General features: G+C 43.5%; 1 protein-coding gene across 5 annotated transcripts in view; it reads right to left on the reverse strand.

Moving 5' to 3' along the window:
- rdx (BTB/POZ and MATH domain-containing protein rdx) overlaps nucleotides 1–14,869 on the reverse strand; it is a 124,820-nt gene that overhangs the window by 32,912 nt on the left and 77,039 nt on the right. Inside the window, exon 1 of one of the 5 annotated variants that reach the window (XM_043428686.1) lies at nucleotides 708–2,165. The exons of 3 other annotated variants lie outside the window; for them this stretch is intronic. In XM_043428686.1, coding sequence (XP_043284621.1) covers nucleotides 708–808 — 101 coding nt within the window. In that variant the 5' untranslated portion in view covers nucleotides 809–2,165. Of the gene's footprint in view, nucleotides 1–707; nucleotides 2,166–14,869 lie in introns of those variants that run through there. One more of the 5 variants, XM_043428718.1, reaches the window with a different exon arrangement.

A 14,869-nucleotide genomic window follows, 5' to 3' on the forward strand; every position in this document is an offset into this window, starting at 1 on the left:
TTTCTTACAACAGAATGAACAATTTGTTGCTTCTTTTCGGGCATTACAATAATATCATGGAATAAAAATAAACTTTTTTCACGTGGCCATCTTCAAAATGTATTTTGACAAACCGGTTTGTATAACGAAAGGCCTTCGAAGACTCTCAAAAAAGCGTATTTACGGAAACAACTGAAATACTTGGCCTTTGTTCAGTTTTCATTCAGAAAAAACATGTATTTTAACCGAAATGCCAAAAAACTTTTGAACTTACAGTTCCAAGTTCTGTCAACCCTCACTCAACTGTCTTATTCACGAAAACTCAAAAAAAAAAAAAAGTCGACGATATATAAAAAATAAGATATCGATGGGCTCAAACCTCCAAGGAAAAAAACTTCAAAAAAAACCTCGCAAAACCGTGTAGTTTTCTTGTCAGAGACAATAACAAATTCATGAATTTCTCCCAATAGTAATACATTGAGATGCGTGAGAAGTGAAATATTGACCTGCTGCGCACTTGAAAAAAATATTTAAATTCCCTAAAAGCGTGAAAACAACTGTAACAATTTGCGGAACGAGAAATATTAGTTCCAAAGAAAACCTAGGCACGAAACAATCATCCAGGTTCGGGCACATTTCGTAAGAATTTCGTTGTAAAATAAGAGAGACAGAAGAACACGTTGATGTGCGACAGTTTAACGAATATGCATATGTATATATGGACATACCGCGCCAGCGCCATCCTACCATGGGGCAGACCTGCTGCAGGCGTCGTCAAGGTATCCAGATACGCGACGAGCGTCTTATTATTAAATCCCACTGGACACATGCGCACGTATTGTTATCGTCGATCCTTGGCCTTTACGAAGCAGCAAGCCTGTCATATCTAAATCACGGAGCCAAATAAAACGTCACCTTTTTTCGTTTCCCGTTATTTATATTATTTTTCACTCTCCTCGGGGCACTTGGTATTGTGTTATCCTTTGAATTCCTCGAATATTTCCACCCCCTTGGCGCGCTCGTCGCACATTTGTTCGATTCTTGGACAACGGAGACGTTTCTTTTTTTTCCACGCGCAACCGTCGCAACAGGGAGGGGAAAATAAAAAAACGAAAAGTATCGTACGATCGAAAGAAATATTGTCACAAAGATTCCTTCGTCCGAAATACCGAAAAAAACGTCATTCGCTGATTCATTTGTACACTGTTGCACACTGTACGTTATTAATGTAGGATATACATATTTGTGTGCATATGTGTAAGAATATACACGTACAAAGATTTATATCACAATATATGCACGAACGTATCACTGCTGCTCATTCTTCTTCGTCGTGGCGTAAGGAAAAAAAATTCGTTTTTCTTTTGTTTGTTTCTCTTCCTCGCGATATCTCTCTTCGGGCTGTTTAGTAATTTACACTCGCAGAATTCTTATCGTTTAAAACAATATTGATCCCAATTCCTCTTTGTTTCTCGTACACCCGTGTATACGTGAATTACGAATCTCCGGTGTACGAATATGTAGTTGTATGCGTGTATATGTATACGCGGTGAGAGTCGGTACTCGAAGAAACTTGGACTTGTCCCCCGCGGCGAGGTCACACGCGCGAGGTTCGAACGATTATCGTTGTACGTAGGAAGGGAGGCAGAGGGAGAGGGTGAGGGGAGACAGTGGTTCGAGCAGCTTTTGGATGATGCACGAAGGAACACGCCAAGCAGGCATCTGTCGTATTAATTTTTTGGTCCACGAATATTCACGAGCTACACGCTTGTTCTTCGTTCAAACGATAAAACGGACAATGAAAAACAATATCGCAACAAACGATTCCTGGATTATCGATGATTTATTTATTCTTTATCTACTCCTCTTCATTTCCGGTGTACAAAAGCACACACTTCTTCGTTATGCCAAATAGCCACTCTCTTTTGTACTTTCGCGCCACGGTGTTGTTTCCAAAGTCGTTTGCAATATAAACCTCGATTACGGTAACGCTGCAATTGCTTTATCCGTTTATTTATCTTGTTTATTTGATGCTCACTGTTTCGTTGTGGGAGAAAATAAAATTGATTGATCGCGACGAAAAGCTCTACCGGGTGGCTCGGGCGCGACTGTGTGGCCGGGTTTTGAGTATCCGATCGCGAGTCTCAACTCCGACTCCAACCTCGTCGTTGGCACGACTGAGCTAACGGTGGCCAACAATCTGAAAATCCGACCCTCCCACCACTGTGCCGAGAAGCCGAGAACGCGAGGCTCGGTGCTCGGCAATCTTCGTACGTTTCCCCTCGACTGTGACCGAGCCTCGTCGGAGTCTTCCCCCACCACTCGGCTCGCTAGGCCGAGTCGCGGCGCCCCCGTCGCTCGCTGTGTGATCGGCCCTCGCGCTTCGGCCGCTCTTTTCGACCAACCGCCACTCTTCTAGCGCGCGCACTCGACCTCGTGTTGCCTTCCAGGTACGTTCGCCCGCCGACGCCACCGCCGACCGCCGCGTAATATAACCGACGTGTAAATTCAAAGCCGAAGGAAACTCGAACGACGACCAGGCGCTTTCAGTGCCCAATAAAAAAACATATTCGTGTGTCGCTGCAAACGAAAAAGTTTCAGTTTCGGGCCACACTCTCGATCATCGCATGTCACGTGTTATCGGCCGTCCCACCCTCCCCCCCCCCCCGCCCTATCTTTTGTTCACTCGCTCGAGCACGTGACCTCAAATTCTCCCCGATGCAGTAGTGATCGAATAAAAATAAATACCCGCAAACCCCACTATTTTCGACAACAAACAATCATTTTTATGATTCAACTGTACTTGCATAAAAAGTGACAGCCACGATTATTTTTCGGAAGGCTTATCGCGAAGCTTTCGCATTTTTTTTTTCAAGGATCGAGGCATGGCTTTCCGTTTGATCGAACAATACTTCGATGTTGAATTTTCAATTACATCGAAGCGAAGCAATTCGAAGGAGGCGGAACTCCCAGTGATTCGGATTAAGAGCTCAGAATTCGGGTTCCTTTCGTCCCGCGAGCGCTCGGTACAAAACTCTTGAAAAATCGATTTTTTCGAACGAATTGCAATAGTCTTTCCCATTGGCCAATGAGCGAACTTTCAGCTCATTGAAAAGTGAGTGAGGAGGACAAGGACTAATTTTGTTTGAACACTTCACTTTCTCGCGTCTTCGCGAAATTTTCTATATAAGCGGGAACGCTCGTGCGCTCCTCGCTCGCGTGGCTGTGACGAATACCGACGCTCGATAGGACAGAGAACTTCCTTTTTCAATGATTATTGCCATCTCGTCTTTTTTCACGTGTTAACTTTTGAAGCTAGCACAATTGTTTTTGTAGGACTTTATTTATTTAATGAGTGGAAAAAAAACCGGCCAATTTATAGTCGGAAGCGATGTAACATGAGCCCTAAACCAATGCAAATCTGACGAGATGCTCGAGGCATAAAAATGAAGTTCAATTGCAATATTGGAAGATGGAAAAAAACGTTTGATCCTTTTTAATCGTTTTATCATAAATAGCTTCATGGTAATTTTGTAAACGGATTTGCCAATTTCGAAGAGAATTCGGTCGCGTCTGTCCGCAGCGTTTGTGCCAAAAAGTTATTTCCCATATTAGTGGGACACGAGATTCGTGTCCGTAATACAGTACTCTCGACAACGAGGTTGAAAACAAGCCAACGGAGGAGACGCTCGAGAAATCGAGGCAACAAAAGTCCGAGATGGGTTACTCTCACACAAAACGTGGTAGGGCCAAATCCGGGAGGATCGTTTCTGGGAGCGTTATTAATGGAACCGTGACGAGACGAGAAAACGACGACGATGACGCCGGGCGCGCTTGTGACGAAGAAGAAAGAGGAGGTCGAGGAGGGACCGTGCCGGAATCACGCATCGCGCTTCCACACGCCTTGTGTAACGGTGAAGAAAGAAAAAGCCGAGATATGGCCCTACTTTTGGTCTACTTCGACACCAGGGCCTCATAATTATAGGGCGTTTCAAAGGTCGTCCTCGATTTATAAATAGCACACAAATTTTGGCTGATTCTTGAGTGATATTTCTTTCGCTATTTTTTTCTACTGCGATGCCGCATTTGCACAATCTTTATCAGCGAATTAACTGTCATATTTGAGAAGGAATACAGATATTTTTCCAGGGTCAAGAGAGAGCTTGAATCAAAAATGTTTTGGAGCAGCCATCGTGATTCGTGTCGAATTCTCATTTTCGTTGATTCTGACGTGTAATAGCTGCGACAAAAAAAATTAGTTTAAGTCATTTCTTTTTAACCGGAAGTTTTTGTGTTACCTGGAATTCCTTGATTTTTCAAGGGCGTTTAAAAAATTCGATCGTCTCGTGGTGATCTTCGATTTGGAGATATTCATATTGAAAAATTTCAAGGCAAAATCTCGGATTTCGTAAGCGTAAAAAGCGTGCTGAAGGTTTTGTTTGAACGCCGTGTATAAAAACAGGAATAATGCAGTGAAAGGGTGAGAGGCAAAGAGAGAAAGTTGCTCGAGTCTTAATTCTTGAAAATTACCTCATAAATGATGCTTACAAGAGCTTCTCAGTAGATGAACGAGCATAAAAAAGGAAGTTCGAACGTTTTGAGCGAGCCCATAAATCGCCTTTGCGTAATTGAGTTCATCGGTATCTCTGATTTTACTCGGAGAGACTTTTAAAGGACACGAAGATTGATATCACATTAAAAGCTCTATAAAATTCTCAGCGTAATAAAAATGCAACTCCGCTAATCTCTTCTTGGACGTGAGAAATACTCGGTGGGTGAAAAGAAAAAAAAAACTCGGCACTATAAATCAAGAAATTCAATCGCACTTCGGCCACCTTTCGACCTTGCCTAGATTTTTATAGAGTGCGAGTTGCAATGTTCCTATGTAAATAATCCAATCGATTTTCGCTCCGGTAAACTTCATTTCGTCCCGATTATTTGGAGTGAGAAAATCTTCAACTTTGTACGAAGCAGCGAGAAGAAAATGAAGGGAAGAGTAACGCGGACTTTCGCTAATATAATTGCATCGTAGACCAAAAATGTTTGCACTTATTTTCACACTTTCAACACTTGGATATTTCGTATGGATTTTAGGAGAAACGATGATCCTTGAAACGGTGTCAGTACTTTTTATGGCCCGAGCGATTATTACCGAATATACTTCGAGAACTAAACCGGTTGGTTATGCCACGCAGAAACAGCAGCGCAGTGATAATGGAGAGAAAAATGTGTTCATACGTGAATCCACGTTGACAAACGCGCGTAACGTTCACTTTTTTTCAGTTCCGCCGCGGTTCCGAAACCATTTGATAATGCATCGAAATCGTCGAAGGCGCACTGAATTAATCAAGAAATCCAGGCTCCTCGAACTAAACACAAAAAATTGTTGCTTTCAATTCAGGCCACTTAAGGGGGTGTGCCTGCTTTAGAATGTCAGAAAGATCGATTGATATTTCAAAAGTGCAAAAACATTATTTCAATGTGAGAAATACTAATTTGTACATAGTTTATGCGCAAAGTGGAAACCGTTATTATTGTCTGCATAAAAAATTCCAAACTCTTTTTCCATTTTCGTATATATTTTCCTCCCACATGAGCCTATAAAGAGCCGAAAAAATTGGGAAATTCTATATTTGCAGCACACGTTGACGTGACGTTCTTCTTCTTTAGGAACGTTTTTTTTTAAAAACTCGCTAAAAATATAGAATTTCCCAATTTTTTCGGTTTTTTATAGGTTCAAGCCACAAAACTATCAAATCTTTTTCTATCAAATTTTTTTCTCCATAAATAAGCCCCACGTTATTTAAACCAGTGAAAAAAGTTAATGACTGCAAGCTCGAAAACGCTACGAGTGCGTCCTAACCTATATAATATGTGTGTATACTTGAAATAGGGAAGGAAAGAGAGCCCGTGGCCCGAAGCAAAAGGTCCCCTTGACCCTCTTCGAAAATGGCCCTGGAGGTTTGGCTCGTCGACGCTACATCGACGCCGGAAAGTACTAAAGTGCCTACCTGAGTACGAGCGAGTCCAAGTGCCACAGGATTTGTACCAAGCCCTTTATCTTTAACCTTATTACTCGGAGTCTGCATTATTGCTCACTCTCCTCGGCGTATTTGTTCAGCCTTTCGAAGCTCCGTATTCCTGTAGATTCCTTTTTATAATCGACAAGGGCGTTGTAATCGTAAACCGAGAAAAAAAAGTTTCTCCATTAATCTCGATCGATTGGGCTCGTCCAAGTACATTCTTTCAAATCTCAATTATCAATTTACCCGACACAAAAATCGTTCGAATGGATAAATAAAAAAGTTCTTGTTTCTGGGGTATTTTGTTGTCACACGATTTCGTGTGCGCACTAAAACTTCGTTTCTTCGATCAACGCCTTGTGTTTCGGCACTCACAAATATTTTTGTCTCGCCTTAAAAATATTTCGTTGCTCCTATCGAGCGCTGGGTCGGAAGATCACAATTTTTCCGATCAACAATCTTTTCCATTGCGATTCGTGCACTGATCATTTCAAATTCATCACATTTCGGTAAAATCAGCGCTCGATTATTGAGCGCAGATTTTGAAGAGTTGAGGAAACAATCATTTTCCACGTGCTTAATACACACACACACACAGAAATAGTCGCGGTCGTCCCGAGCCGGCTGCATCGTGAGCTGAGGACACGGTGAAACGCACGTGCATATATTCGCAACACTTAATGATTTGTATTATTTCATTTAGGAAGGAGAGTGGCGATGCACGTGTGCCTCAATAACACGAGCTCGGCTCAAAAAGGGAACGGACATTCGTGCTTGCTGCGCGGTGTATATAAATAATATATTTACATTTATACGCACGCGTATATACGACAATATACGTTTATTAATATACACAGATATATATTGACGTGTGCGCAGCACAAGATCGTTTCAGTGATGACGGTAGACGGGGGCAATTGGAAATAAGAAAACTGGCAGTAAACAGTGTCGAGGTCCGGCTTTATGCGCGCGATGGCGCATTATCGTTCTTCGCCCTTACTGCGCTCTTACCTCTCACAGTTGCCAATGCACTCGGCTCTCTCCCACTCATTGTTAAACGCTCCTCAAAGCTCTCGCATTATAATTTCGCAAAAAGTCATTACACTAATCGGGAGAGGTAATCGAAAAATACGTTACGCCGTGGCGCAACGTGTTATCATGGAAATATATTACAATTCGAAAATAAGATTGAATGTTCCGTTGAAAATTCTATTAGCATTAAATTAAATTCGCTCTTATTAATTTACACTACGTTTTAGTGTGAGGGATCCGGAAAAATGGCAATCGCTTCTGGGTCAAAAATTCTTCACATATGTTTCCAATTTCCGATTTTTTCGACTTTCAATTCGTGTAGAAATCTAATTCGTTGATCCAACAAAACTTTTTGATTCACTTCAACTTTTTTATCAGTTGAATAGTTTCGGAGACTTTATCAAGGAGCCGTCGAAAAACGTAATTTTGAGAAAAAGGCGCTTGAAGGCGGTACCGCACTGGACGGGGTGCGTATTAGCGCGCTCAGACAGCCAAGTAAACGTCGCTCAAAAGTACACTTAGACTAGTCAAATATTCATAAAATTTTAGTATGATGCTTTTAAATACTTTCGAAAAATGCAGTAAAAAAATCGATTTTTGATAATTCTAATTAGGCTAGACCCCTTAACGTATTGCAGATTGATCGGCACGGTTTTTTGATTACGGAAATATATTGTTGAAACAACTAATGAACTAATGAAGTTTCACGAATGTATGTCATGACAGAACTGTGTGCAGTGAAAGGGTTGACCGCAACCTGATAGAGAAAGAAAGAAGGAAAAATAGAGTGTGGAAAAAAGTCCATTCGAATGATGAATTTATCAAGAAAGGAGTATTCGAAAACGTTGAAGAAGTTGATGGAAAGTGGGTGCGCGGCGAGGGACAAGGGATAAAACTCTCTTCGTAACTTCTGGCTGAGAGAATTTCTCGATTCGAAGCTCGGTACGTTCGAGAGCACGTTGAAGGAACGAGCGTTGGAGGAAAACGGCACACTCGATCGGGTCACGTAACTTTCTCGCGAGAATTTAGCGAGCCTCGAAGACAACGAGCCACTCGAATCGCGCTCCCTCGTCGAGTGCTCTGCGACTGAATAAATTCGTCGGGTGTTACGTCAGAATATCGAACTCTCTCATTCTTTCATGAATTTTTACTCATTTACCGCCCCCCCCCCCTTTCTCTCTCTCTCTCTCCACTCCGCTTCAATATCTTTTGAGTAACTTTGACATGCGAAGCAGCTTGGGGAGAACATAGCTTCACAAAGAATTCGAATTCCATTTTTAAACGAAAAGTTTCTTCGACTTTTAAGTGTATAATCTACAAAAATATTTGACTTTTTCATCAATTTCAGAGTTATGTCAGCATCGAAAAGAACGGAAATGAGGATGTGGTCAAACTAGTGCTAAATTTTTACAATTCTTTGAGGCCTCGTGCATCGATTAACGTAATTTCAGTCGATGAGGATCGCTGCTCATCTCATTAACCTAGAAAAATACGAAAGGCGCAATACATTTGCAAAACTATTGACTGCCAAATGGGGATTTTTCATTTTCATTGAAGTTCTTTACAAACAAAATATTTTTCATTAAGTCATCACATGGTACAACCACCAAGTTTGATCGTTCGGTTTGGGAATTTTTTCGAAGTTTCCTTTCGCATGAGCGCAGTTTTTGGTGGCGCAAATTGGGACACTCGAAATCTCGACTGATTCCTAACCTCTGAGAAGTTACATAGGAAAAGCTTCTGCCATTTTTCCAACTTTGATCGTTAATATCTGTTTTTCATGGATTCGGTAAGCCTTTATTTTTATCGTCGCTGTGGATTCCTTACATTTTTTTCTATCTGCGAGACAATAAAGAATTTAGAATTATTTATTATATGAATTATTGAATAGAATCTGGTGATGATGGAATCTCCATAAAAGCTCCCGTAGAAATTTTACGATTTTGAAGTTTTAATTATTTATTAAACGTCCGATAACCTGACCTGAAATTTCGCCAATCTATTCGCATGCACTTTTACTTAACTGTAATTGAAAATGAGTTATTTGTAGAATATTCGGGTTCGTAAAAGGATTACCTTAATTAAATCCCGTTGACAGTGCGTCATCATGAGAATTTTTGGCGATCAGCCGATCGGGTCGAGAGTCAATCGATATATGAATTTTTGTCAGATCAAGTAGCCACGTTGTTTTACAAATTCACCTTCACCAGGTTCAAGCAGAGCAGTGAACCGAGGATTGAAGCATTATGTGAAAATTAATAACTCGTTTGACCAGTCAGTACCAGCGTTGAGTACATGCACGAGAAAAGCTCGGACGTAAACAAGATATTTTCATAAAAAGTAACGAGAATCCAATGATTCGTAGTCGATCAACTCTAATTTAACTTCGCATCCCATTTCGTTGGTTGAACCATAAATTTTGATGAATATTTGTATCCGGGCTTGTTTGACGAAGGCAGAAGCACACGAATAGCTCAATCCGGAGTTGGAATTTTGAGCGTACATAAGGCAATCCGGGCAAGCAGAGTTCTCGCTTCGATGCGGTTGTTCTCTTCGGAATTGCAAACATTTGCCTATTAACTTGCTCGTACATGGAGCGAAGGTATTTCACTTGATTTCTATACGAACCGTGAGAGGGACTGTGCTGTAACCCTTGTAACAGGATAATAAGCTGTGCTCACTTTCACGAATACCTTTACCTGCTGAATCGCTTGGGATAGTTGCGCGCAGTTTAATTCTATTCGCGTTTCAGTCACGATCCAATATCGCATAAGATTCCAATCGAAAAATCCACGACATTCGAATGCGCAAAATAACGTCGAAACGAAGATGAAATTCAATATGAAAAATGAGTTGATCGGAAGATCGAAGTGGCGCAGATATCGAGCGAGATAACCCCGACATTTAAAAATTCTGGGAATTCTGATAGCGTATCGCGATATTAGCATAGCATAAATTTCGATCTGAGATAACGAGGCATTAAAAATTCAAATGAAAATCATTACGATAGTCGGGCCTCTTATCGAGATACACGCAGAAATGCGATTGTCCTGCGAATAACGTACACGTTGGAAACGAGATTGGGAGCAGCCGTAGCGTATCCGAGGGCCACCCGTGATTGCCGCATACACACGTGCTTTCTAAAGCCTATTTACGCGATTGCACCACCAAATGCGGTTGTACGGCTCTCGGGTTGCATGCTGCTCTCGCATGAACCGGAGAAGAGTGAATGTGCCAGCGGGCGGAGTTGTTTTCCCTTCTGTCCCTCTGCCCCCGTCGCCTCGCCGCCCCCGAGCCTCCTCCTCCTCCCACAATGATGTGTCGCTTATTATCGCTCGTTCTAATGGCTTCGGTACACAATTATCATCCTTGCTCGCAATCAAACAGAACGGAATAAATCTTTGTTATTGTTTCGTGGGCGATAGACGCGTTCCGCGGACGTGCTCTTTGGACGTCGACGCGGTTTTTCTGGGTGAACTTTTACGGTGGTTTGGTAAGGAATCGCTTTTGTGGTATTCAATAGACAATTTTCCGAATAAACGGGTTCCCCGTGCCGCACATTTGTTTTTATATGTTCAAAGTCTTTTTCACTTTCACTGCTGGCAATAAAATACTGAAAAATGGATCCGAAATTTTCGAGCAGTTTCCATCAGCTAGTCTGCTGAGATTGTTGTAACGTTTTATTACGCAAAATCGCTCATTTTGTTTCGTATCCGCGTTGTAAGTGAATAGGAATTCGTGGTTTTCGGTGCGACGATATTTTTCAAAATCCCATAAATTATTGAATTCGCTTTTTTTCTACTGGCCGGAATTTTGGTTTTCCTGATCAGAAACACAGCTTGAAAGACGATTTTCAATCTCGTGGAAAACTCGACGTACCCGATTGAGTGGTTTTTGAGTGAAGAGCGTCCGAACTTCCTAATTGAGGCTCGACACTAATCGAACGACCTTGTTTCATAGCCTTATCACGATCCTGAAATGTGGCGCGAGGAATTTTGTATCCACGTGCGACGCGCAGCTCTCAAAAAACTCACGTTCGAGAACTTACGTATTTTTCGTATCCAAACCCTCAACGAGCAGACCCAACAACAGTTTCCATGCCGCAGCAGAAACATTTAAATGGATAAAAAAAGATTTTTCTATTCATTCGTAATAAATTGATTAACAGCGCTGATGAGTTTATAGAGCAAAGCGTACAACGATCAATTAATTATTTATTCGATTTATCGCTGATCCATCGATTGTTCGGTGTAAGTTAATATCCTTGTATAAACTATTTGTGGAATGTAAACTCTCGATAACAAAAGGATGATGAAAATGTACGGGGATTCCACAGCAATCAATGAGTTTGTGATTTATTTGCAGCGTTTTATTTTAATTGGAGCTTTCCCCTGCGCGTAGCTTTCTCGGGTGGAGTTGCTCGGTTGAATTTATCGACGAAATTCCAATACCGGTAAAACGTGCTCCGGATAATAGTCCGCACGGTGTACGAACGCTACAGCTTCCCGGACGAGGTTGACGTCGACTCGTCCCCGAGGGTTCTTCCCCTTTCTCCGCCCCTAACCGTTCGAGCCTTCGGAGCAGCATTTCATCCTCCAAAAAGCACTTTTCCTCGAAGCTTCCACCGGGGATCCTCGGGTTTGGGTTAACGATAAAACCCACCAGTCAGTCTACTCGTGAACAGTCAACCACAGCCCAAAAACTCTGTGAATTTATTGCGACAAAACGCCAAGTTTTCCTCCACGATTAGTCAAACCTCCAACTTTTTGCGAACGACGAAGCAGCCCGGGCTGTGTCTCCGCCAGAGAAACAACTCGAGTTTTACGGGCCACCAAGTTTTTCGCTCGGCGAAACGTTTTATAGTTAAATCCTATAAACCGGGGAATAACAGTTTTGGGGAACCCCAAAAAGACTTTGTTCTCCGTCGGAAAAAACACACGAATTTTCATGCCACGTCGATCTCCCGTTGCACGTGCCACTGGATCTTCAAGAGCTTCGACGAAATCCCTCAAAACTTCTCCAAACATTTTAAGTACGAATGATCCATTTGCCTTTGTTTTTTATCAACGAAAAATCTGTAAAATCGACTCTCCTCCGTGAAACCATGCACTGCCGACAATTGTGTCAGGGGCTCAATTCAGTCGTCGTTGATATCCCAAATAACAGAAGCGCAATATACCACGAAGCTATAGTTTCCCTCTATGAAAACAACGCTAACGTCTCCTCAGACGAGAAACCAATCGAGCGATTAAAAACACGGGTATTCGAAAAGTAAGAAAAACTAAAAAGACCAAGTCGAATGCAATAAAAAGTCGGCTACGTTAATCTCCGAGGGATTTCTTAATAAAACTATTCCGAGAAGGCGCGGTAGCCAGTTTGAACAATTGCAGTTCTCATGATATATTTCCTCGGCAGTCTATGAGAGCAGATACGCAAGGAGAAGCGAAACTCGAGGGAGGAGAGGAGGAAACAGGAAGAAGCTGTGGGTAGAGCAGATTTGGGGGGGGGGGGGAGGTAGAATCTCCCTGGCACGAAAACTCGAAGCAGCATCGGTTGATGATCGCAGTAGAGTCTAGGCAAGCAGGAGACCTCGAAGGGTGGTCTGGAAGGGGCTTTTATGGCAGAGCGTTTCGTCCTGGTTGAGCTGCAGTTGCGGAGCAGGCAAGTGGACGAGAGATTGGCGGGGTTCAGGGCTGCTTAATATCGCACAGAGGAAGCGCTGGGTGCCGCGAGGAGCGTCGCGGTTGCCCAGCAGTTGGGAGGATCGGTACTGGTCGGAGAACGCGGAGCTCGCGACGAGGGGCGGAGAGAGAAGTCAGCGGAAGGGTAGTTGGTCCTGGCACGGCGTATATACTTCGTACTTGCATGTAGAAGCCAGAGGGAGAGGAGAGAAAGAGAGAGAGCGGAGCTCGCTGCATGCGCTCGCGTATTGCGGGAGGTGGTGGAAGTTTCGCGTGGAGGTGATTGTGTTAGAGGAGAGCTGAGGCAGAGAGTGGAATGGAGGGTTCAGACGAGGTCAGGTCACGGAACGAACCGTTGGCTCGGGCTGGATAGCTGGTCGATAGAACGCCTCAACCTCTCTCCTCTTGTTTCCTCCGTTATATCTGTATGCATCGATACAGTACGATCTGTCACAAGTTCGCCACGCGCTCGCGGTCTGAATTTCTAGGTGCCTGCACGAGCCCTGGCATGATCGATGGAGCATCGTGTCTCGAGATGGAAACAACTTTCTTTCAATATCCACTGAATAATCCTTGGAGCATGCAAGCAACGCTGATCGGTGTGTCAAAATATGAAGAAAGTCCAGCAGCGTTTCGCTGCGACCCCGACCTTTTGAGGAACAAGGAAACTTTCCGGAGCCGAATCCACCGTGAGATTTGACCATCCGAAATCAATTGGTATCCCACTCGTGCGTAACGAGCATGCGTTTGTGTTCCTCGACTCGGCGCAAATGTGTCTTAAATGCCACTCGTCAGTGAAGAATTGACAGAATATTCCTGCAGTTATAAATTACCGAACGGAGGCTACTTTTTCCTGCGAGGAACTATATTCTTCGCCATTTTTTCATTTACTCCACCAGCTGATCCCTCGAAACACGAGGGCTAATGCGGGGCTCTACTGTACTCCTATCTACACCGTTTCCTCCCTCGTTTTCCACGCTTTTTCCTCCCCCGTCCTCTGCTTCTAATCCCCCATCTCACTCGGCTTTCCTTTCCTCGCAGGCTATGTACATAACACACCCATAGAAGGAGAGCAACGTCAGGGCATGCAGCAGGCTGTTTGTGCATACCCACTCAGAGACCAACTATAACCCGATGTCGCTCTCTGTTTCGTGCACGCTTCGAGTTCTGCTTCGATCATCGCTGCTATACGAACATTATAATGGCTATACGGTGTACAGACTCATTTATTAAGCCCCGTGTACACGTACATTCGCACACGTACGTATACAAACCGGAGCACCAACATTTCGTGTCACGTCAGTGCACACTGGTTTCGACCTCGGCGACGTCGACAACGAGGACGTCGACGGCAGAACCAGGGAAGGCTGAATAACCCACGTTCCGAACCCCGCTCCACGTACGATCCCACGACCCAACGAGACAACTAACAACCCTGCACCCACCTCACCCTTTCTACTTCTCGCTTTGTCTCCGCACCACCTATCTTCGTACACCGACCTAATCACTGAAATTACACTCAACGTCATTGTACTTCAGTGCTTCGAGAGCTTCCATCCGACTTTTATAATCCTATCAACGCTTTTTTTTCGATCAAACTTTTCATTCACTTTCATTCGACAGTTTTGCTCGGAGCGGTGCGTGCTCCGACGGTATCCGAAGTCGAGCAGCCTCGCGGGCGAGGATAATTATTGGATGAGCGAACGCTTGGCCGTATGCACTCGTGCATCGACGATCAATTAGCGGGAGGCAGCTCTTCTGAGGTCGTAGCCCCAACCTGCTCCAGTTCACTGGAAGGAGTCGCTGATGGCAACACTTTCGGGGAGGCTCCCGCAGGAGCTGGGAAGGAAACTGTCTTGCGAGGGGGAATACGAGACTTGGGAAAAACTGGAAGGATGTGCTGGCAAAAGAGAGAATGTGAATTCGATCGTTTCGGTAGGATGCACGTTGCAGAATTCTATCCTAAGGGAAATAGAGAGTTGAGAAAATTCGGCTTTCCTCGGAATGTTTCGATTGGGAGGTTGCATTGGCAATTGAAAAGACGGAGTCCGAGGTCTCTTTCCATGGAGCTTACAATGCTCGATTTTTTGGTAAATACTTTCTGTGTGAAACGATAAGGTAGAAAATATATCATCCGCTCTATACTCGCGGCGC

Source organism: Venturia canescens, chromosome 1 (assembly GCF_019457755.1).
Source record: "Venturia canescens isolate UGA chromosome 1, ASM1945775v1, whole genome shotgun sequence".
NCBI lineage: Eukaryota > Metazoa > Arthropoda > Insecta > Hymenoptera > Ichneumonidae > Venturia > Venturia canescens.